Here is a 24,393-nt window from a genome sequence, read left to right as displayed (position 1 = left end):
TATTATTATTATTATTATTCTGCCCTTCATCACAGGTTCTCAGGGTGGTTCACAGAATAAGAAAATAAGTTTGTCACCCACAGAATTCTGTTCAGTTTTCTTTTTTGCCTGTCTTGGGCCTGGAAATCTTGACTGTTTCAGCAGCTGTTTTTGTTTTCCCTCAGTTCAGGGAGAAAAACAAAGGGACACTAAGGAAATTGCAGTTCTCCTGATATTTCACCAGACAAGCCTGCTTCCGTTAAAACGTCCTAAGCCAGCTTTCCGTACTTGAATTGTCAGCTGTGTTCTGCATATTACCCATAAGCCAAAGATAGAGGTGAAAGTGTGTCAGGCAGAACTGGAGGACAGATAAGAGAAGATGTGGGAATAGCAGAGTCCTGCGTTTGAACTGATTATTGTAACTGTGATATATATAATATGTCACTGAACGTTCAAAAGCTGTATACTGCCGATCCCAAATTGCACTTGAAATTATGGTGTTTTCTGTTGATAATGAATTCTCCCTCATTCACCGCTCCCTTTGCTCGTTCATTAGATCACCCCCTTGCAACTGTTTACATTTTGAACATTAACTGGAACATATACAACAACAAAAATGTTTTGAGACAAAAGTTTAGCACTGTTGGATATTTTTCTTGGGGGCTAGGAAGATCAGTTTGCATGAACTGGGGAGAATTAGCTTTCATTGCATTGGCATGAATGGAACCCCATAATAGTCATTCTTCCCCTGGTGGTCAGATGCCTCCTCTGAAAGATGGAGTATGCAGCACCCAATCTATTGTGAGTCATCTTTTCAGGATTTGGCATAGGAAGGGCTTTTGTTTGCACAGTATTATTTCACCCCCCCTCCCTCCCTTCCACATTATGCAGTTCCCCACACTTCAGGGTCGGGAAGAAGAGGCTCTTTGAATAGCCTCTTTTGTCCATCACATCACCCTCCCCTCTTATTCCCATTGCCTCAGCAGCACCACATCATGCTACATTGATGGAAGAATATTAGCCCATTGTCAGACCAGTATAATTCTATGCATGTGCATCGGTTCAGAGATGAACAAATATCTCAGCTTATGTGGGTTCATGTTTGGGTTTTCAGAACTTCCCTGTTTTCTTGCTATCAGAAGACAGGACTGGAAGCCAATCAGACCTTGGGAAATCGGGGTGACTTGAAAACGACAGAGGAGGGTGTATCAAGTTTGGTACTTGCAAGGCCTTGAAAGCTAGCCAAGTGGTTAAGGCCTTTATCTCTAAACCCAAAAGATGCCGGGAATCAACACCCGACAGACACATAAACCCACTGTTATTTAGTTAGAATTGGTAGGTATGCTATTCAAGCCAATCAACAGCTCTGTTCTTTTTTTTTCTTTCTCTTACATGATCACACTTCTCTCTGTGTGCTGTAAATCCTGAGACACATTATTTATTTTGATTCCACCCTTCCTCCAAGGATCTTCAGATGATGGACATCGTTCTCCTTATTCATCCTTGTCCTCAAAACAACTCTGGGAGGTACAGTAGGCTATCCTGAGAACAACAGAGGCCCCATCTGCACCATACATTTAAGGCAGTATCCTGGCTTTCCCCAAATAATCCTGGGTACCGTAGATTGTTAAGGATGCTGAGAGTTTTTAGGAGACCCCCCCAATCCCCTCCCCAAAGGTCCCTATGGAGGATTGATTGTTAATCCACTCTCAGAATTGTAGTTCTGTGTGGGGAATAGGGGTCTCTTAACAATTCTCAGTACCCTGAGTAGGAATTGCTACCTGGGCTTCCCTCATTCTAGTGCAACAGTCTAACCACTGTACCCTTTTGGCTCACTTACTGTATTTTTCGCTCTATAAGATGCACCAGACCATAAGACGCACCTAGGTTTTGGAGGAGGAAAACAAGAAAAAAAATATTCTGAATCCCAGAAGCTAGAACAGCAAGAGGGAGCAGTGTACAGCGATCCCTCTTGCAGTTCTGGCTTCTGGGATAGCTGCGCAGCCTGCATTCACTCCATAAGACGCACACACATTTCCCCTTACTTTTTAGAAGGGGAAAAGTGCGTCTTATAGAGCGAAAAATACGGCACTGGTGCTGGTTCGGCTGAGCACTTCAACTAGGCTTAGCTCCTCTTTGAAATGGAAATCTGATTTAAGAATATTGGGGAATTGGGGACCATTTAAATTGTTTCTCCGTTGGGTTTGGAAAGAAAGGGGAGCAGCTGCTGAATGATGGCTACACATGGTTGCATACCACGTACTTTTCTGATAGGTTTATTGATAGATTAAGCAGGGCAGTTGTGATCTATATTTCCTAGGGTTGTTGGGTTTTTTTTAGAAAAGTATTTTGCTGTGTACTGCATCCCCTGAGATGCACAAGCTACTATCAGTAGTTCCGTCTGTGAAATTTCAACCCTTCCTTTCAGTAAACAACATGAAGAGGGGAAAGGGTGTGTCAGACGGGAACAACCATAACTAAAGCTTTTGTCTTGTTTCTAAGAACAGCTGTGCTGTGTCCTCCAGCTCAAGGCTTCAGTCTTTTGTGAGCTGTGTCTGTGTGCTTCCCTCTAGCTGCTCTTAAATTGAACAGGTGTTTCCCTTCCAGACTCTTGCCTACTTTATAAGGTATATCTGTTTGTATGTCTACGCTGATGCCATCATACTGCTTACAGCCTGCTAATGGAAACATGCCTATTTATTTGGACATGCTGCACCGAATAAAATGGGAGTTTGTACTGCTGTACGTTTCTCAGAGAGTGTGCCAAAATTAATAGGGGTGGTTTCACGCAAGTGGAAACATGTGGTCAGTTAGGTTAGAAGCTGCATCTTGTGGTACCCTCTGTGCCATATCACAGACAAATGGCAGGTGTCAATGAGAGTCGATGTTATGTAGGACTTGGACAGAGAGAAGTCCAGATTCTGCTCCCCAGAAGAAGACCTTACCCCTTCCAAGGAACTGTTGCCCCCTAGGGGTGCAATTGGCTCCCTCCTTACTGAGTTTTAGGCATGGCCTGAAAACACACCTCTTTAAGGCAGAGCAATGTTGTTTGTTTGTTTTATTAGGCTCCCTGCTTCAGTTTTGTTTCATGATTTGGATTCTTTAATAGCAGGACTTCTCGCTTGATTTTCTATTTTACTGTTTTATTGTGTATTTTGTTATTTTAACTGGAGAGATGTGTAAACTCCCCTGGGATCTTTTTTTTGATGAAAGTCAGTTAAAACATTGTAAACAAACAAACAAATATTAAGAAGCAGCACTGTATGAAGGGAAGTCTTTTTTTGACTCTGGCTACTACTAAAGTCTTAATAGCAGGTGTCAGAAGCAAAATGGGCCAAGGTGGAATTTTCAATCATAGGCTCTATAGCCTATTTGCTATTAAATACTCTGTGGTAATTACAGGCTCCAGAAACCACTTGGTAAAATTATACTTATCAAGGCCAAAAGTAACTGCTCTGTAACCTGCCCTCTGTTTTAAGAAGACAGAAATAACAGTGCACATACTTGAGGAGTGGGGGGAAGGCATGGTTAAATCTGCCCCTCACCTCTCTATGACACCCTCAATTACCTAACATTTTAGTTATGGAAACCAAGGGCTAGCAGTTACCATGTCAGTGATGAATATATAGTTGCTGCACATTATACTTAGGCTATGTAACCCAAACCTACCCCTGAATGTTGTCTGACTTCATTCCTTCCAGCTTATTGAAGTCCTCTGAGGTCTTAACCCATAGCCTCTGAATGAAAGAAAAAGGAGAGAACAGTAAATTGACCTGTGGTTAGGCTTTAGCTGTAATTCCTGGCCCAGCACTGCTGTTTGAGGAAGCCTGGAATGCTTATCAGGGTGTCTATAATTACGCATTGGGCCTGCAGTCCTGGATATGGTTTGTCTGTTTAAAAACAAGGCCTGGTTCACACATGCATGCAGCGTCTTGCTTCTGTCAATAAATGGTCGGACACAGCTGCATAATGCTGCAAAGGAACCACGTGTATCAACTCACACGCCGTTTTCTTTTTCCAGTGGAGTCAGTTCACATATTCAGCTGCCACTCATCACGTGTACAGTCCTTCCAACTCTGTGGTTCTATTTTGGAAAATTTCTTTCCAAATAAGTCTGCTTAGTATGGAACTGTTAAGTCTATGGCTTCCTGCTCTCGAGGTGGATATGAGATGAACAACTTATTTATTATATGTGGATCCCATCACCCACAGCAGCTCTGTTGTCGAAGAGGTTAAGGCAGTAGTTTTCAAAAGCCCACCATGGGATAACGTCTGTAGTTTAACGGCAGAGTGTATGCTTTGTGTGCAAAAGGTCCCAGATTCAATCCTTGCCATCTCCAGGTAGGGCTGAAAGGACTCCTGGCTGAAGTCCTGGAGAGATGCTGCCATTGTTGACATTAGCAAGCTAAATGGACCAGTGGTCCTATCCCATAAAAAGCTTTATGTCATACAAGCCCTTTTTATACATTCAAGGAATTTCGCCACCTGAGGACCCTTGTCTGCTAAAGAACTGCTGCGAGTCTGCTTTACAGAGGAGTATATACACAAAACCCAGGAAGTATCCGATGATATAAACAGAAAGGAGAAATGTATCTCAAAGATGCTGGCAGAAGAAAGGGAAGCTCCCAGGTGAGAGCTGGGAGGGTCTACACATTTTTGTGTGAGACACAGTTTAAGATCTACCTCGGATAGAGGGCTTTGTATTTTTTCTTCTTTCCCTTTTTCTTTTCTTTTGTGTTATTTCCTTTTTTCATTTTCATTTAGATTAACCTGTTTTTATTGTATTTGATGCTGGAAAGTTTCAATAGAAATATTTTTTTTAAAAAAAGATGCTGGAAAGGATGAATATTTATTGCTAAATTCTCCCAGGTTTTTGCCCCGCAAGGCCTTTGAAGTTGATGGGTTTTTTTTAGCAGTCTGAATAGAACCAAATAAACCCCTGAATAAGACACTTGAGCCAAAACGTATTGGGCTAATTTAATATGATCAACACTCATCCTTCCCAGTATTTTTGAGACAGACTTCTCCTTTTTTTGCTTAAAGAGGAGTATGAGTTATATCCTCACTTCAAAGGGGGCAGGCCTCACTGGGACTCTGAAAGGGGATGTTTACATCTTCCTCCATATACCTAGTGTGGGGAGGACTGGATATATGGGCTGCTTCTCCCATCCCTGATGTCTGTCTGCCTCCTGAACGTGCTCTCCAGTGTCTGAGTGTTCAGTTCAACTTAGAATCGTAGTCCAAGCCCCTGCAATGCAGGAATATGCAGCTGTCCCATGCGGGGGATCAAACCTGTGACCATGGTGTTATCAGCACCATGTTCTAACCAACTGAGCTATCTGCTTGTGAATAGGAGAGTCCACATCCATATGTGTAAGGCTCTCCATGTGATCAGACCCTTTGATTGCTGGTGAACCTGTGAAACCTATGTGTGTACAGCTGTATGGATGTGGCGGCTTTTTTCAGATATTGCTACAAATGTGTAGATTGCGGGGGGGGGGGGGACACAGTCTCACTTCCCCCTCAGTGTGTTGGAATATGCATAGAAGGGGAATTGAGAATCCCGGGGTGTGCCCTGGAAACACACCCATTCCGGTGCAGTGTGCATTGCAAGGTGTGATTGCAGCAGCTAGCAGTGGTCTTATCTACATTCCAGGAGTATTTGTGCACCATTAGTGGTCTTCTTTTTGAAGAACCCATGTTAAGTTTTGCAGGAACCCTTGAGTTCCCTAGAATACACTTTGAAAAACATTGGGCTCAGAGTTGAGGTGCTGTTTGACCTTTACCGTTGAGAATAGCCTTGAGCTGAAGGCAGCCAACCAATCTTAACAGCTTGGCCTGACCCTGTTCTGTTAGCAGGAGTTTGATATGCAGAAATAGGCCGGTGAAGCTTTTCACAGCACAGTGAATCAGGATCACATGCTCATTCCTACTGATCAATGTGCTGTCAAAGGCACAGTCAGGCATCGTAAGCTGGCCACCCATGAGTTTACCTGTCCTCAAATCCAATGCTCCAGCCCAGGGTTTCCCAAACTTGGGTCTCTGGCTGTATTTGGAATACAATTCCCATCATCCCTGACCACTAGGGATGATGGGAGTTGTAGTCCAAAAACAGCTGGAGACCCAAGTTTGGGAAACCCTCCTCTAGCCCAGCCTTTCTCAACTTGTTGCCCTCCAGATGTTGCTGAACTGCAACTCCCATCATCCCTGACCATTGGCCAATCTGATGAGAGTTGTAGTCCAACAATGTCTGGAGAGCACCAGCTTGCCAGGAAGGCTGCTCTAGGCGCAACAGTACACTGCTTTTTACAGCAACTGCACCAGCTCTGCAAAGTGGAGTCACACTGTTTCATGGACGACAGTATGAGAGTACAAAAGCAGAAGCGGGAGAGTGTTTCTTCTTATTAAATATTTCACTCTTCAGGCTCAGCAGCTGCAATTCAACTCTGTGTGACCTATGAAATCCCAAGTCTCTGGAAAACAGGTTAAAAAGCTGAGCTGGAAGGCTGGGGAGGTGTCAAAACAAATACCATTTTCAAAGGAGATAAAAAACCAAGATGCCAAGGCATGCAGCCTGTGAATGGATTACAGGGCAGAGATGAGAAACTTGCATAGCACTTAAGGTCCCATCAGGAACATGTCTTGAACCAGAGGTCCTCAGCTAATTTGCATATTTTCATTGCATGCAATTAGCATGATTGGTATATCACTTTCCTAAAGATGCCAGATGTTAAATTTTCAATTGATGAGCATGTTGCATTTGCAGTGCAATATTTTGAACTTGGTTACCCTCAGACATGAAAAAAATAATTGATCCAGACTTCTGCAAGTAATATGGAGTGTTGCAAAGCATACTAAATTTAAGCTTCTTATTTATTTCTTTGCTTATCATTTTTATTAAACATTTTTAGCTGTTATGTTTTCAGATACATACAGTATAAGCCAGAAGAGCCTTCACCAACTTGGTACCTTCCAACGGTTTTAGACTACATCTCCCATCAGCCCCAGAGAGCTTGTGCCAACTGGGGCTAATGGGAGTTGTAGTCCAAAACATCTAGAGGGCACCAGGGTGGTGAAAGGTGAGCTAAGAGCTTCCTAGGGATGGGTGAGGGTACAAGGAAAAATTTGGGGTTTATGGGTTTCCAATAAGAAGCCTTGGGCCGTATTCAAGTGTGCTGGAGCTTGCAAGGGGGCATGTCTTCTCAACAGAGTGGCTCAAAGTTCTTTCCCAGGAGTGACATCAATGTACCAAAAGACATTACTGGAATCTGTACTGTACTTCAGCCTGTTATGGAATCCTCGTGTTGGAAGGGATATTGGAGGCCATGTCGTCCCAACGCAAGATCAATAATGCAGGATGCAACTGCACCATCGGACTTGCGAGCTCTTTCTTCAGTGGGCGGCTGCTAGTTGTGCTTAGGTTACACCCCAAAGTTCAGTTGAAATGTAGAACTGCGTGGTTAGTTCAAAAGAAAATGCGGAAGTCTCCTCACGTGCACAAAACAGAGAGGCAGAGGGAGTGTGCGTCTCATGCAGGCACATTCTCTTAATGACAAACTGCGGTTTGCTATTACATGTGAACTACGTCCCCCTTCAGTTTGGTCTTTTACTGCAGGTGATCTGCACTTAGGTTGTGTGCCATTCCTTACACAGAAATGCTTTTCTGCGTCGGACATTTATTGCACTTGTGAAGAGGCCCTGGATGCTTTATCTATTTGTAATACAGCGGTACCTTGGTTCTCAAATGCCTTGGTCCTCAGACAACTTGGAACCCAAACACTGCAAACCCAGAAGCAATTGTTCCCGTCTGCGAACTTTTTTCGAAAGCTGAACGTGCTCCATTTTGAGTGTTACGCTTCCGATTTGAGTGTTATGCTGACAATTTGAGTGTTAACGCTGATGATTTGAGTGCCACGCTTCCATTTTGAGTGTTACGCTGAAGTCTGTTTTTGCTATTTATTTTGCGTTTTTGTTTTTGCGGCTTTTTTTGTTTGGTTTTGTGACTGTGTGGAACCCAGTTCAGCTACTGATTGATTGATTGATTGATTGATTGTGTGACTGCAGTACATTGTTTATTGATGTCATTTTATGAATCAATGGTCTCGTTAGATAGTAAAATTCATGTTAAATTGCTGTTTTAGGGGTTGTTTTTAAAAGTCTGGGACGGATTAATCTGTTTTGCATTACTTTCTATGGGAAAGCGCACCTTGGTTTTGGAACACTTTGGTTTTGGAACAGACTTCCGGAACGGATTAAGTTTGAGAACCAAGTGTTCTCTAAGTGGATGGCCAAGATAGAGGGGGGTTGCGTGCGGATGTATTCCTCCCCTCCCCCATTTTTCAATATGTGTATGCTTGTCCAGCTAGGAACAGGCAATAAAATCCATTCCTGTGCTGGCTAGGTTCCTGCAGGTGTTATATGGTATTCTGAGGCAGGTTTGACATTCAGAGAGGATCTAGCTCCCAAACAGCCCAAGCTGTGGAAGCTGAAAGTCCCTGGCAGTTGCTTTTAATGTTTCTGTGACGTGCGGGCAAGGGAGCTGGTGAGTAGGAGCAGTAATTAATTTCTCTGACAGAAACACCAGACAATGAAATTACCCTGCCACAAAGCAGGGTCACTAAAGTAAATATTCTGCTGGAGGCAGGTGGAACGTTGGCAGAGAGTCACATGGCGAGGGCCGACCAATGGCGAAGCGAGGCTTCTTCCGCCAGGGAATTGTGAGCAGAGCGAGGAGGAGAGCTCAGGGCCCCGGTGTGCTGGTTTTGCAGCTTGAGAGGTTGAGGATGGCAGGTCCCAAACCAAAACGAAACAGCTGTTGCAAAGATGCAAGTCCTGCTGTTATTCAGTTCCAAGGGGAAGACAGGGCTGGAAGGAGCGGGGGGCCCAAACCCCAGCAGCGTCACAGGCACTTTGATCCAAATCTTCCCCGATTGCTTGGTGCAGGAATTAGATTTGAATACAGAGTAGAAGGGGTGGGAACTGAGGAAGTGGGCAGCTGATTTTAGCTGCCCATACGTTACAACTGCGCTGTGGGTTAAACCATAGAGCCTAGAACTTACCAATCAGAAGGTCAGCGGTTTGAATCCCCACGACGGGATGAGCTCCCGTTGCTCGGTCCCAGCTCCTGCCAACCTAGCAGTTCGAAAGCACATCAAAGTGCAAGTAGATAAATAGGTACTGCTCCGGCAGGAAGGTAAATGGTGTTTCCGTGCGCTGCTCTGGTTCGCCAGAAGTGGCTTAGTCATGCTGGCCACATGACCTGGAAGCTGTACGCCAGCTCCCTCCGCCAATAAAGCGAGATGAGTGCTGCAATCCCAGAGTCTGTCACGACTGGACCTAATGGTCAGGGGTCCCTTTACCTTTTAAGGCATCTGAAGATAGCTTTAGCGTCCTCCCCCTCTCCCATTTTACTCATGCCAGCCTTTGTGTCCCATAAATAAAAAGAATACATTGAGACGATGAGATGATACTTAAGGGGGTAAAAGCTAGTTTCAGAACATAGTTGTCAGAGCACTTGACCAAAATGAATAAGCAGGTACAGTGGTACCTCTGGATACGAACGGGATCCATTCCGGAGCCCCGTTCGCATCCTGAAGTAAACGTAACACGCATCTGCGTGTGCACGGGTCACGTTTTGCCACGTCTGCGCATGTGTGAGCGGCAAAACCCGGAAGTAACGCACTCCGTTACTTCTGGGTCGCCGCGGAGCGCAACCCGAAAATACTTAACTTGAAGCTAATTCAACCCGAGGTATGACTGTATCTATCCTGTGTATTTATTGCAGGCCTAGATGAAGCTGTTTAAATAAAATTCCAGTGCACAACATGGTGTTCAAACTTTTTACTCTTTTGTGCTCTCAGAAAACTTTACTCTTCAGCAGTGCTCTCTGTCCCTGCACTACCCAAAATTTGGTATCATTTTGTCCCTTGATAAGAAAATAAAAGCCTGCTTTCTCATTCCTGGTTGCTGCAAATTGCAGAGCTGACATGCACTGCTAGGAAGTGCTAAGACAGCAGACTAACTTGCAAGTGGATAAACAAGACATTTTAAACTGTCAGCATACTTTGGCGGGGGGCAAGTATGTAATATCTTTAACATTTTTAAATACATTAATGTTACACATATATTGAGCAGAGCATTTTCACAGATGACACTAAAAGCACCTTTGACCCTCTCTTCTGCTATTTATATGCATGTTGCTAACGTGGGATATAAAGAGGAAGAGGACCATTTGAAATTGAGTCTACATTCTAGCTGTGTAGGTTTTAATATTCATATTACAGATCTGCAAAATACAAAAAAGCACTTTTAGTGTCAAGAGTGGAAACCTCCTTAGTGTTTTACATAATAACTTGATCTGAACAAAGCATGCAATGCAATCAGCATACAGCAAGGCAATAATGAACAAAAGGAAACATTTATTTCCCATACACTACAACACTGCTGTTTGGAACTCATTGCCATGGAATGTGGTAAGTAATGGTCAACATTACAGGAGAGTTCCAGAAATAATCAGCTGTTCTTTTCTAATAGCCTTCTTCTGAAAAGCATGGCAATGAAGCTTTTTGCATCCCCGGTATCTGCGTGCTTGATCTGAGTTGCATGATCAGCAGAGACATAACATGTATCTGTTGGCAGACTGCAGAACTTCAGCCCTCAGTTGGTGGATCAAATGTTTGAATGGTTCCCCATACAGTGGTCCCTCGGGTTAAGTACTTAATTCGTTCTGGAGGTCTGTTCTTAACCTGAAACAGTTCTTAACCTGAAGCACCACTTTAGCTAATGGGGCCTCCTGCTGCCGCCGCGCTGCTGGAGCACAATTTCTGTTCTTATCCTGAAGCAAAGTTCTTAACCTGAAGCACTATTTCTGGGTTAGCGGAGTCTGTAACCTGAAGCGTATGTAACCTGAGGTACCACTGTATTTTATACATGCTGGGAACGGCTTCCCTGCATATATAAAACTAGCACATCAAGGATGATCATACAAGTTTGCTGATTGTACAGCTTGGCTTTCACACATTCTGATCTAAGATTCTTGCCTGCTGTAGTGTGTGTGTGTGTGTGTGTGTGTGTGTGTGTAGGGGAGAAAGTGAAGGAGGAGTTGACAATGCACAAAATCTCCCACCTTTCAGGACAAGAAGTTTAGAACAGGGTGGAAGAAGGCATGTACAGCATAGATAGGTATCCCAGCAAAGTCTCGTTTCCCTTGATGTAAGCCCAATGCACTGATCCTAACATTAAAAAATGGTGCAGATTTGGTGTGCTCCAACCCAGAGGACCAGGCTTCTAGGGAGCCTGTGTATTTTCCCAAATGCAGTAGAATACCAGACTGTGGAATTTGCTTTGCATAATTGCATTGATACGACAGGAGAACAAGTTGCTCTCAGGCTGTGTTCCCAGAGGCTGGTTGCAGAGACTTGGTTACTAGCTTAGACTGCCTGAGCATGTGCGGTCAAATAAGCTGTCAGATGAGCTTGATAACTCAGCAGTAAGTGGGTGGGGAAAAGTCTCCTCCTTTGCGCTGAGAAGCGCGTCAAGCTGCAATTTCACACACACACAGAAAAGGGGCTGGAAAAAATTGCGAGCGAATCCTTTTGAAGCGAATGCTGTGCTGTGTTCATGAAAGCTTCTCTATTCCCTTCTGAGATACAAACAGTGATCAAGTGGATAGTTACAGGATGTTCGTATTGATTATTTTACATCAGAAGGATGTGTTTTCCAGGCAGTTCACAGAGGGTCTCGCTCCTATCCGTTGGGGTTGTGTATATACATCAAACCACCCAAAGTGGAAAGCTGAAAAACTGTTCTTCCAGGTGGAAACATACAGTATAAGGTCTAGAGTAATGGTGCCTTTAGGCAGGTCCAGCACCAGATTTTTTTGGTGACGGTGAGGAGAGAGAAGAGGAGCTCAACCCAAGCCCTTATTAACCCATCTGGACGGAGCCCTATGGAGCATATACAGTGGTACATCAGGTTAAGTACTTAATTTGTTCCAGAGGTCCGTTCTTAACATGAAACTGTTCTTAACCTGAAGCACCGCTTTAGCTAATGGGGCCTCCTGCTGCCGCCACGCCGCCGGAGCACGATTTCTGTTCTCATCCTGAAGCAAAGTTCTTAACCCAAGGTACTATTTCTGGGTTAGCAGAGTCTGTAACCTGAAGCGTCTGTAACCTGAAGCATATGTAACCTGAGGTACCACTGTACACATGTTCCACGGGGCCTCTTTTAAAAGACTAACCCTGTATATACCCAATTGCTCTTGTGCTTTTGCTTTCACCCTCAGCCCCATGGCTGCAGACAGCAACCTTTTCTGTGGTGAAGTTTCGCTACAAGGGTGTGAGGGGAAGCTGCTCTCTTTTATTCCTCTTAACTAGTGCCTAAAAAGAATATCGCTTGAACTGCTTTCAGCAAATCCTCCAAACTTGGATTTGTTTGCACATTTCTCCTTCCCTTCTCCTCTCATGCCTAGGGATGAATTCATTGCATCCTGTTTAATTCAAACCATAGTTTGCTGTACAACAAAACCAACAAACTGTGGTTCAAGTGATCGCTCCAGACCAAGATTGCAAACCAAGATCAAATTGTGGTTTGCAATCCTGGTATGGAAAAACCAGGCAAACCACAGTTTCCTGTTGGGGGCATGATGATAGCAATCTGTGGTTTGATTAAAGCTGAAGGCAATGAATTAAGCCCCGTGCCAAAGAGGAGGAGGAGAGGAGAATATGAGCAGTGCTTTTTCAGGATCTTGTAAACAGTAATTTGGAGGATCACCTGAGTACAGCCATAGTTCCTAGGCTCAGTAGCTGACTGTGTGGCAGGTCATGAAATCATAGAATTGAAACGTTGGAAGGGACCCCTGAGGCTCATCCAGTCCAACACCTGCAATGCAGGAATCTTTTACCCAACATAGGGCTCAAACTCACAACCCTGAGATTAAAGGTCTTATGCTCCACCAACTGAGCTATCCCAGGCATTCATATTCTTTTGCTAAGAGCAACCAGATGTAAAGGAGGACAGGGCTTACATATTAGCAATATGATTTTGGTAGGTGCAGCTTTCCTTACTCCTGCATGCTTCGGCCAAAATGCCGTCTATTGCACAAATATTAAAGATACAGAATCTCTGAATTTTTTTGCATACACATGGTTACAGTCTGAGGAGCAGTTAAGCTGCCATGTGTGTGAACCTGGGTCTCAATAATTTCAAGCAAGACTTTCCCTTTTTGGTGAAAACGGGTTAAATATTCATCGCAAAGAAATGTAAAAGGGACTCTAGACAGGATGGGGGGGGGAGAGATAGAAACACTTGGCTGTCTGTCAAAGGCTTGAATGGGCTTGGAGACTAGCTGAGCTGACCTTTTCCCCCCATGGGATTTTCCTAAGGTCTAGCTTCTTGTCAACTTACTGATTGCAGGGTTGTGTGTGTGTGTGTGTGTGTGTGTGTGTGTGTGTGTTTTAAGAAATCTGACTTCCTGGGTTTGAAAGATAATGAATTTAACTATGGATACTGCAGTGAAAATTGAGCAAATGCATACCTCTCCCCAGTATTTACAGATTGTGGATCCTGCTGCAGCTGAGATCTGGGAGATCTCACCGTACACTGTTAAACAAAATGGGACCGCTCTTATAATGGAAGAAAATATCTGAACTGGCCTGTAGTCATTAATCTAAGGTTACATTGCTATCCCAAAATGTATTCAAAGCAGCTTACAGTAACGAACCTGAGTGCTGCATATATAGTGGAAAGAAAGGATAGCCTCCCCACAAAATAATAATAATAATGGCAGCAGCAGAGAGAGAGGAAAAAACATTTAATCTCCAATAATACAAATCAGAAATAAATATTATAAATAGTTGTATATCAGCCACTAAAACAAAACTAAAAGACAAACAAACCTCTGTGCAGTAATTTATCAGTTTCTAAAAGGGGTTGTTCCTTCAGCTCAGGGCCATGCTCTTGCTTATTATGCTGCCTCAAATGTACATTTTATTTTTGACTTCATTTAGGAATGTTTTCTTTTGAAATGTTTTAAGGTGTTTTCTTTTTAGAACTTTGCTGCGTTAAATGTGCATTCTGTACTTGACCTCCTTTGTAATGTTTCCTTTTGAAACCTTTAAGATACTATTTTTATTTCCCGTTAATTATGTTGCTTTGAATGTATACTTTATATTTAACTTTTTTCAGTAATGTTTTATTCAGGATTGTTGTATTATTGGATGTTTTAATGTAGGTTGTAAACTACATTGAGATTTTTTAACTTAAAAGTATAAAGCGGCATAGAAATGAAATAGATAATAATAATACTCCTGTTTCTAGCAACAGAAGTTAACACCTTTTTATGGACAGGTTTTCTGTGCCTTTTGGCCAATGAAGAAGTCTCAGTTGTATCTTTTTTTCTGTAGTGTTGCAGCATTAAAAATTGCATCAAAGAAGTAATTTCCTCCCGAAACTTGCTAGGCATTAACAATTCTAATAAACTTTTTTGGGGGAAGGGTGGCCCTTTGAGAACTCTTAGTCCTTTTTTCCCTTTTATTTATACCCATAGTCATCTGCACAATAAATGCTTTAAAGCTATAATCTTGCATGCACTTACTTGTCAGTCAGTCCTGTTGGGATTACTTCTGAGTAAGCGTAACTAGTAGGATTGCAATATAAGCCTTATTTTTCTATTGCAGGATGGCTGTAGAACACAAACGGTCTATTTGATGTCCAATGTGGTTGGACTTTAACTCCCATCAGACCCAACCAGCATGGCCAGCGGTCAGGGATCATGGGAGTTGTAGTCCAGCGACGTCTGGAAGGTTACAGGTCCCTCACCCCTGTCCATCTCATAATGAAACAGCTATGTTTTGCAGTAGCTAATGCGCTCTCTATTTCCTGTTGTCTTTCCACAGAGCCCCTGAAATCATCCTCGGTTTACCCTTCTGTGAAGCAATTGACATGTGGTCTCTGGGGTGTGTAATTGCAGAGCTTTTCTTGGGCTGGCCGCTATATCCAGGAGCTTCAGAGTACGACCAGGTTGGTATTGTTGCCTCTTTTATTTACTTGGGCAAGAGTGGTGCGTACTTTCCTCCCATAGAGATTGAGGGGAGGAGGGAATGGGGGGGGGGAGGCAAGAGTGACATGCAAACTGGAGTTTCAGGGGGGAAACTGAGCTGCCATTGGTCATGATTCTTCATTGGCCAGAGTGTGTTGAACAAGGTGGGTGGATTGCTTGATCTGTTTACAGTATTTTATGGCATTTATATCTCACTTTTCCACCATCATGGGACCCAAGGCAGCCCAGATATGGTTTCCTACTGGTCACCCAGTCACTGACCAGCATCAGCCCAGCTTGCCTTCATCAAGGTGGGGGTTTCATGTAACTTCAGACTACGTTCTCTTATCTCCCACTGCAACACCAAGGGGCCGCATGGCCCCAATTCAGCAAGTAGTGCCACTCTGTACCTTTTTAACTCTGTGGTGAGACCTCTTTATCTATTGCATTGGGAGTTAAGAGTGGAAAGCCAGCTTGGTTTTGGACCAGGAGTGCCCATAAAGACAAAGATTGTGTATGACTCTAGTCCTTTTCTATCTTCATATGTCTTTATGTTCCTCCTCCTCTTCGCTCTTCCTTACTATCTTGAAATGACCTTACCTGTACTTTTAACTCCTGAGACCGCTTTTTAATTGTTCGTCTGTAGTGTTTTGGTAGTACTGTGCCTTTAAGGGCTGACCACCTAGGTGATCTGTCAAGCAAGAGTCTAACTTCCAGGTGGCTAGGAAGCTCTGTAGATGGGTGTCTGGTCAAACAGTGAACAAAGCAGGCATCCTTACTCCACTGTAACAGCAAGTATCAATGCAGGTTTATTTGTTATCTACATTGCAGTATCAGTTGCCTCTTGTTGCCACTGAGGACATGTTCTGAGGCAGAAGTGGAGAATCTGTGGCCCTCCAGGCATGGCTAGACTCCATCTTCCATCAGCCCCAACCCAGGTCAGGGATGATGGGAATTGTAGTCCAAGAACCTCAGAAGGGCTGCAAGTTCCCCATTCCCATTCTAAGGATTGAGAAGCAAGTGAGCGCTCATTCACGTTAACACTCCTCTTGCATCATCGCCGTAGGAGGGGCAGCAGCAGAGGCCTAAGTCAAAGGGCAGGGAGATCCTTGGGCTAGGCTGTTTTCTAGGAGCCCACCGTTCGGTTTAACACTGAAGGTAGCACAGTCATGGGAAAAACGTTGTCTGCAAAAACTTTGCTTATTGTCAAGCAGCTGTTGAGCTTCTCAGAAAAAAAAGTTGGTGAGCCTGTTACTGGCATTATCACCTGTTTTGTTCCAGTGCCTTTAGCAGTGGTACGACACAAAGGCAATTAAGCAGATAAAGCCTTGCCCATCGCTTCTCTCCATGTTGCAGAGCATTTTGCCTGCTTAATTTTCTGCTTATCGGGCTGCTGCTTAAAGAAACAGGAGCAAGGCCAGAAAAAATGGTGGCAACCCTACCTTTTGCTCAACCATCCACTGAATGCCAAATATCTGCGACTATAATCAGCACAAAAGTCTACGCAGCCAAAATCTAGTTTTTCAAAATTTGGAGTTGCCTTTCCCAGTTCCCCAGTTTCACTGCCACGGTCTTTGAGACTTTTTCTAGAGGCGACATTTGGAAGATGGTCGGTGCAAAGCCCCAGTTCGCCTCCTTGCTTGTGTTCAAGAAATTTGTTTGTTTGTTCATTTGACAATAATGAAATAATAATATAAAAAACAAAAATGGCAGCTTAAACCAGTAGACAGTATTATGATAATTGGCACCAGCTCTATAAATATTAGAACCAATCAAATAACAGTCAAAAGAAAATAGAACACATTCGCAGTATAAAATAGGTTCATGTTACGAGGCAAGCAGACAGAAGAGTTTTAATGGCCATACCACAAATTCAGCAAATATGCTCCAATCTGGCAAAAAAGAGCCTTCCATGGAAACAGATTTCTGCTCATATAGCTAATAGGTACTTAGGAAGGTGCTTTGTACCAGGTTGGATTATTGATCCAGCACAGTACTGTCCACTTTGACAGGCAGCAGCTCTCCAGAGTCTCAGTCTGCTTCTTTTTAAAACCAGGGACTCCAGGGATTTATTCCTGGGGGCCACTGCACCCAAAGGATGCACATGACCTCAGCTTCTTTGTCTAGGGGTGTAGACGATTATTCTTATGCCTTCCTATCCACATTGTGATGCTCATCTGAACCCCACTGAAGTGGTTGGTTGCATCTTCATGTAGGATGTGCCCTGGGGCTACCAGCTGTCCGTGGTGAGAGCTGTTTGGTGGGATGGAACATACAGACCTAAACTTCTTTCATTTGGAGAAAGATGGCAGAGGGGACGCAACCCGGCCTTCATGGCATCTTGCTCAAACAAGTCTTCCTGAAATTAACATTTGAGGATCAAAGCCAAAGTTGTAAAAGGCTCTTTGGCAAATAAAGCATGCCCGCAAGGCATACGCACACTCTTATACCTTCACTGCTCTCCCTTTATCTTTGCAGTTTATGGATAAAGCAACGTATGTCCGCAGGCTTCAAAGGCTAAAGGAGGAGTGCGGTGGAGTTTAACTGCAGAAGGAAAGATAATTTTATAGCACCTAGTTATTTAGCCTCTTAATACATCATAAATATTACTAATGGTTAAAGTTTGTGGGCCCTTGCCTTCCTTTTCAGTCCTTGGTTTGAGGCAAACTTTCCATGCCCTCACTCCCATTTCCTCCCATTATTTCTTCTTCTGCTTTAGATACCTAAAGACCCCCCTCCCCTATTCCAGCCCCCAACCTACTGCAGATCCCGGCAAGATAAATCTGGGCTTCTTTCTTATCCTTCTCTTACAGATCCGATATATTTCGCAGACGCAGGGCTTGCCAGCTGAGTATTTACTGAGCGCAGGGACGAAGACTACGAGATTTTTCAACAGAGATACAGATTCGCCGTATCCGCTGTGGAGGCTAAAGGTGAAGATGTTGCTTCTCAGCTTCCTTCGTCGGGGCCTGCATCTCATAATGCCGAAACATTATTGAGGCCTGTGGGCATTAAGGCGGGCTGATAGGCAGTTGCTGCAACAACGTGATGTGGCTTTTGGGTGGCTTGGCAAATTAATGCCTCGGGTCTTCAAAACGTTTGCAGATTCATAGAAAGGGCTCAATGAAGTAGGCTGGACTCCTCCTCACCGCCCTGCTGGGATTGTTTTGGGAGAGGATGTTGTCTCTTTGCATAAGAACATCAGATGAGGCATGCCAGATCAAACCAAAAGCCCCTTTAATACATCATCCTGTTTCAAACACAGGCCAAACATCCAGAAACTAATTCTATACACCACCACATTGCTCTTACAATAAATATAAATATAGTGAGGGGAAAGGCTGTGGTTGCCATTTGTTGAGTATGGTAAAGGTAAAGGGACCCCTGACCATTAGGTCCAGTCGTGACCGACTCTGGGGTTGCGGTGCTCATCTCGCTTTATTGGCCGAGGGAGCCGGCGTACATGTGGCCAGCATGACTAAGCCGTTTCTGGCAAACCAGAGCAGCGCACGGAAACGCCGTTTACCTTCCCGCCGGAGCGGTACCTATTTATCTACTTGCACTGGCGTGCTTTCGAACTACTAGGTTGGCAGGAGCAGGGACTGAGCAACGGGAGCTCGCCCCGTCATGGGGATTCGAACTGCTGACCTTCTGATCGGCAAGTCCTAGGCTCTGTGGTTTAACCCACAGCGCCACCTGCGTCCATTGAGTGTGGTAGCACCCAAAAAAAAAAAAAACCAAAGCCATGTGGGGCTCCAAGTATAGGGTGACCAAACATCTATTCCTTGCATCCGTTCTGTTAGTAGCATGACCCTGTTCCCTGCCCCCCACAAATAATGTAAAAAAGCTTTAAACAAGCATTGAATAGGGGAAGGATGCCACCGTTTCCCTCTACAACCGTGTGTTACCGAGTCTGCAGCTCACATCTGATGAAAATTTAGCAGTGGTCTCGAAACTCATGGATTTACTTCAATTCCTGTGCAATTTCATGTGAGATGGACAATATGTAAAACAGCCAATAATTCTACTTGGGAACTCGGCCGAAAGGGGTGGAAGGTTTTGTGGTGCCTACCTGTAGCAGCAATGCAGGTTAAATAGAGTTCAGAGCAGATGCAGGTAACTGACTTTTTCTTGATTCTGAACAGACACCGGATGATCATGAGGCAGAGACGGGGATCAAGTCAAAAGAAGCAAGAAAGTATATTTTCAATTGTTTGGATGATATGGCACAGGTAAGAACACTGGTGAAATATTCAGGGTAATACCCAGCCAAATAACCCACCGCAGGATAACAATGTATTCTCCATTCTTGTGCAAACTCTGTTGGAGAATTTTGGTGTTATATGCTTAAATTATATGGGGAACACACCCCTGTGGGTCTACTCAATTTGTTGCTGCTGCACTCACTGGTCATATTCCTCGGCCATGCCTTTGGTGCCATGTGAAGGGCCTTATGTGTGTACATCACAGTACATGTAAGGGCCCTCCATGCATTTGTTATAACTTGTGGAGCAGGCATAGGCAAACTCGACCCTCCAGATGTTTTGGAACTACAACTCCCATCATCCCTAGCTAACAAAGACTAGTGGTCAGGGATGATGGGAGTCATAGTCCCAAAACATCTGGAGGGCCGAGTTTGCCTATGCCTGCTGTGAAGCAACTTGCACAAAGGGAGACTGTCTGCATGCTAGCTTTGCCTGCGTGGTTGAGGACTCTGTGAATCTTTGATCTTTCGCAGGCTGTTCCCCTGATCCTGCCAAACACGTGTAGGCATCAGGCTAGGTGTGATTTCTCTAGGCCCAGGACTTCCAGAAATGTAGTTTTGCTACTGATTCAGTTTTTCCTTTCAGGTGAATATGACAACAGACTTGGAAGGCAGTGATATGTTGGTTGAAAAGGCAGACCGGCGGGAGTTCATAGATCTGTTAAAGAAGATGTTGACGATAGACGCGGATAAGAGGATAACACCGATTGAAACCCTCAACCACCCATTTGTCACCATGACGCACTTGCTGGACTTCCCCCATAGCACCCAGTAAGCTCCTTTCTCTCTACTTTGGGTTGCAGGTCTCAGAGCAGTGTCTGCTCAAATGTGCTTTGAATTTGAGTCGCAGCCAAGCAGAGTGAATACCAACAGAACATGGATGCCAGGAAAACCATTATAATGGCAAGAATGTTTTGATAAGTGTGGCTGCCATCTCCTGATCCTGACAAGGCCTAAACTGAGTTGCTTTAACAGCTCTGGGCCAGTGAGACATTATTCAGGAATGAGCAATTTGTTTCAGTGGCTTGTTCACCTCTTCCCTACCTTCTGCAGGTGGTAGGATTAATTTTCATGCAATAACTCTGTGGGAGGATAAGGTAGGTGAGTGGACTCCAAAAAGCAGAAGTTTCACTGCCAGGATCTGTCTGTCATCCTAGCAGGGTGAGAGAAAAGTTTCTATGAATGGAAAACAGAGACACTCTATGTACTTTTGTAATTCAAGAAAACCTTTAATAAAAAAAATAAAATAAAGGAAAGGCCACATTCACACCATACATGTTTAAAACCCTATGGTGCCACTTCTATTTTATCTATTTATTATTATTTTATATTAAATTTATAAACTTAATAAATTCATTCAAAGATCTCAGGGAGGTTCACAAGAAACAGGATAAAACCACAAATTAATAGCACAAAAAACAAAACAATATTCTCCCCTTCCTACAGACACATTTAAAAGACTGTACAATATTAATCAGTCCAAGGCCTGGTTGAAGAGGGACGTTTTCACTTGGTGCCTAAAGATGTATAATTAATGCGCCAGGTGAACCTTTTTAACAGTCATGGCTTCCGCCAAATAATTCTGGGAGTTGTAGTTCATTATAAGTGCTTATAGTTGTTAGGAGGCTCCTATTCCCTTCCAAGAGCTACAGCTCTCAGAGTTATTGAACAATCAGTCCCTCTTCACGGGGAACTCTGGGAATTGTCCCTCTCTGAGGGAAATATAGGGATCTCCTAACAACTCTCAGCACCCTTAACAAACTGCAGTTCCCAGAATATTTTGCGGGGAAGCCGTGACTGTTTGAAGTAGTTTAATAGCACTCTAAATGTAGGGTGTAAATGTGGCCAAAGGTGCTGAGGGAAGTCATGGGAACACTTTCTTTCCTGAGGGTGGAAACCACTTCTGAAAATGGCAGCCACAAGCCTCATTAACACACTTCTGTAATGTGAAGCGCAACTTGCCTGCTGCTGTCATGTCATGGCGTTTTGCATTTGCTTGCCCTTGCCCCACATCATTTGGCTATGAGTTCCATTTTTATACCACAAGACAAGATAAGCTGTATTAAACATGACAGAGGTCAGGAGGGCGGCAAGACACGGGACTCTTACTTTCAGCAGCAGCTGGGTGTTTTCAAGTAACCTGTAGTTACATGCTAAGAGGTGTTTGAATGAGTATTCGTCAGGAGCTATTGATCACTCTGGAGTCTTGCCACAAAGTGGGAAGCTGGACTTATTGACCCCAGAGAATATATTTCTTGCAATAGAGCTTCTTTGCACGACTAAGGGAATGTGCTCATGCATGACATCCAAACTGTCGTAAAGTTGCATTCCTTTTTATTTTATTTGATCCTTACAAATGAAGGGGCAGAAAATGGTAAGGAGTGTCCATTGAGTCTGCTTGCTACAGGGATCACGTTAGTAGCAGGGACTCAGCTTTGGAACTGCTCTCTGTAGTGTTTTTCAGAGCGGGGGCTTCTCCTGTTTCTGGCATTCCTAGAATATTTAAACTTGCTGAGGTTTGGTTTCAGGGCTGGAGTGGTTTTAAGGATTGAGGACAACAAGCAACAATGTAAGATTCGCAACTGATACTTCATAGATAGTACAGATCATTGTGATGCTTTTGAGCCTTGGAACACACCAACATTACATCCTTGTTTCTGTTTTGTAACAGTAGCTTCATAGCTGCTCTCAAACAATCTCGGGAACTGTAGCGTGGCGAGTTTGATAGGGTTGGGACTACTAGCTGCCTCTTGCCACTCCTGTGCCAAAATGGCAGTTCTCTTTATTTCCTAGAAAGAAGTCATGTCTACCAAACAATTTAAGTTTGTGGTGTATGTACATCAGTGGTGAAATGGGCAGTATCCCTTTGGCTTTCTTGCTTCTTCATGCCCTCTTTCTCATAAACAGTGTCAAGTCCTGTTTCCAGAACATGGAGATTTGCAAGCGGCGGGTGAACATGTACGACACAGTGAATCAAAGCAAGACCCCATTCATCACCCACGTGGCCCCAAGCACATCAACCAACCTTACCATGACCTTCAACAACCAGCTCAATACAGTTCATAACCAGGTGAGGGGAGACCATGCAGTCTCTGTGTGTGTTTGCGTGTGTCTATGCAGGCTTGGCCAACTCTCTTTGAAACTTTTCCACACACAAAGACTTCACCAGATTCTTGATTAACTCTTATTAGTGGAAAGGGATCTGTATATTCCCCACTCTGTGTGATCTCAAGATTTTGGCATTTGGTGCAAAAGAAAGGCACTTGCAATTTATAGGATGGGCGATAGGTCAGCGAAGGGACCCGCAATAAATTCCTGGCTGCTCTACCTAAAAGAAAGCCCTCTCTGCCCCAGAGAGCTTCTCTCGGTCAGAGTAAACAGACCAATCAATTGACTCACTATAAGGCCATTATTTCAGTCTTCCATAGCTTCCATAGCTGCCCTCAACAGTCCATAATTTCATGAGGTGAGTCTGATAGACTTCCTTCTTTGTCATTCCACCTCTACAGGTGGAGGAGAAGGAAATATCCTTTCGAGGGACAAGACAGGTTTGCATATATATTTTTCTTCCCACTCACCCTCAGCAGATGTTCTTGGTTTTAAAGAATCCAAATTCTTCAACAGAATACGTATTTCTTGGAAAAATAATTTTTAAAATCTTTTTTAAAAATCTGGTATGCAGAAACACCAAAAATTCTCCCAGTATCTAGTAACTGCATATGCCTGCAAATACCCTGCTGTCACCCACACCTAATATAAGGACCTTACAGAGTCATGTAATCCACAAACCTCATTCAGAAAGCGGAAAACAGCCGGTGTGCCGAGCAGGTAACTCATCAAAGTCAGCCAAGCCACCAACTGCGGATTAAGTCATTCACACACATTATAGGATTAAGGAATTAAACACATAAAAATATTTTCCAGTCTTCCTTTTCATAGGCAGAAACGTATATGCGCCATTCTGTACCTGCATGACAACAGTTCACTTACCCTCCTGCGTTCTTTCTCATATACAGACACACAAGAAATGCAGGCTGCATTCCTTTGCCCGATTACACGAGATGAAGTCTCAGTGAACGTAGTGGTACTTTCTTCAGAGTAGACGTGTATTGAATTGGACTGGTAGACCCTTCCTTTCCCCCACAAAACACACACACACTGCAGGGGATGTTGGCTGTGACACATTCCTGACCTTGATGCAACTGGCTGCTTGGGGGGGGGGGGGGGCTGCAGGCTCAGTGTTCCCCAGTTGTTGCCGTTGTTATTGTATTCTGGTCATTTCTCAATCATGAGCAGAGCAGTGGTGCATGCAATGGCTAAAGAAAAGTATTCATCCTTACTCATCTTTAGCTTCCACCTTTTTACTTATACCCTCCTCCCCTCTTTCTGCTGCCCTTCTTTATGTTGTTTGCCTTTCCTTTTTGCAACTTGTTGTCTTGCCTTATTTATATTACCTTCCATTATTATTATTATTATTATTATTATTATTATTATTATCTTTTTTCCAACATTGCCATCTCCTTCATATTATGTTTTTATTCCATTTTAAATCCCACCACTCCTTTAGGCCACCACCCTGGCTCCCACCTCCACCACCAGTGCCACTATTTCCTTAGCCAACCCTGAAGTCTCCATACTAAACTACCAATCTGCACTCTACCAGCCCTCGGCAGCCTCCATGGCCGCGGTGGCCCAGAGGAGCGTCCCCCTGCAAACGGGGACGGCGCAGATATGTGCTCGCCCCGACCCCTTCCAGCAAGCCCTCATCGTGTGTCCTCCAGGCTTCCAAGGTAAGAGACGCTGCTTATCTGCTACAAACCTGCCATTCCCTTGTCTCATTCGAAGCATTTCTGCTTATCGGGCCCGTGCATTTCTCTGGGATGCTCCTAGCGTTGACAAAGGAGATATGCTTGGCAGGCAGAAACGCGAAACGAAACCCAGGTAGAACTTAAGAAGAACCTGCTAGCCAAAGACCCATCTAGTCCAGCCACCCAGATGCCCATGGGAAATCCGCAAGCAGGACCCTAGGACAAGAGCACTCTCCCCTCCTGTGGCGTTCAGAAGCATCCCTGCCTCTGACTGTGGAGGCAGCATCAACCAGGGAGGGGCCACC

The 24,393-nt window shown here is 44.1% G+C and overlaps 1 protein-coding gene across 4 annotated transcripts in view; it reads left to right on the top strand.

Annotated features, from left to right (window-relative positions):
• Positions 1-24,393, top strand: part of HIPK2 (homeodomain interacting protein kinase 2) — a 180,862-nt gene that overhangs the window by 114,970 nt on the left and 41,499 nt on the right. For 3 of the 4 annotated variants that reach the window (XM_081023949.1, XM_081023950.1, XM_081023948.1), the window contains exons 3-8: positions 14,874-14,997; positions 17,830-17,949; positions 19,162-19,248; positions 19,867-20,051; positions 22,188-22,350; positions 23,848-24,070. In XM_081023949.1, coding sequence (XP_080880075.1) covers positions 14,874-14,997; positions 17,830-17,949; positions 19,162-19,248; positions 19,867-20,051; positions 22,188-22,350; positions 23,848-24,070 — 902 coding nt within the window. The remainder of the gene's footprint in view (positions 1-14,873; positions 14,998-17,829; positions 17,950-19,161; positions 19,249-19,866; positions 20,052-22,187; positions 22,351-23,847; positions 24,071-24,393) is intronic. The other variant, XM_081023951.1, reaches the window with a different exon arrangement.

The sequence above is a fragment of the Podarcis pityusensis genome (genome assembly GCF_964106645.2).
Source record: "Podarcis pityusensis genome assembly, chromosome: 10".
Taxonomy (NCBI): domain Eukaryota; kingdom Metazoa; phylum Chordata; class Lepidosauria; order Squamata; family Lacertidae; genus Podarcis; species Podarcis pityusensis.
The sequence above is the reverse complement of the archived record's forward strand: the minus strand, read 5'-3'. Positions and strand labels throughout refer to the sequence as shown.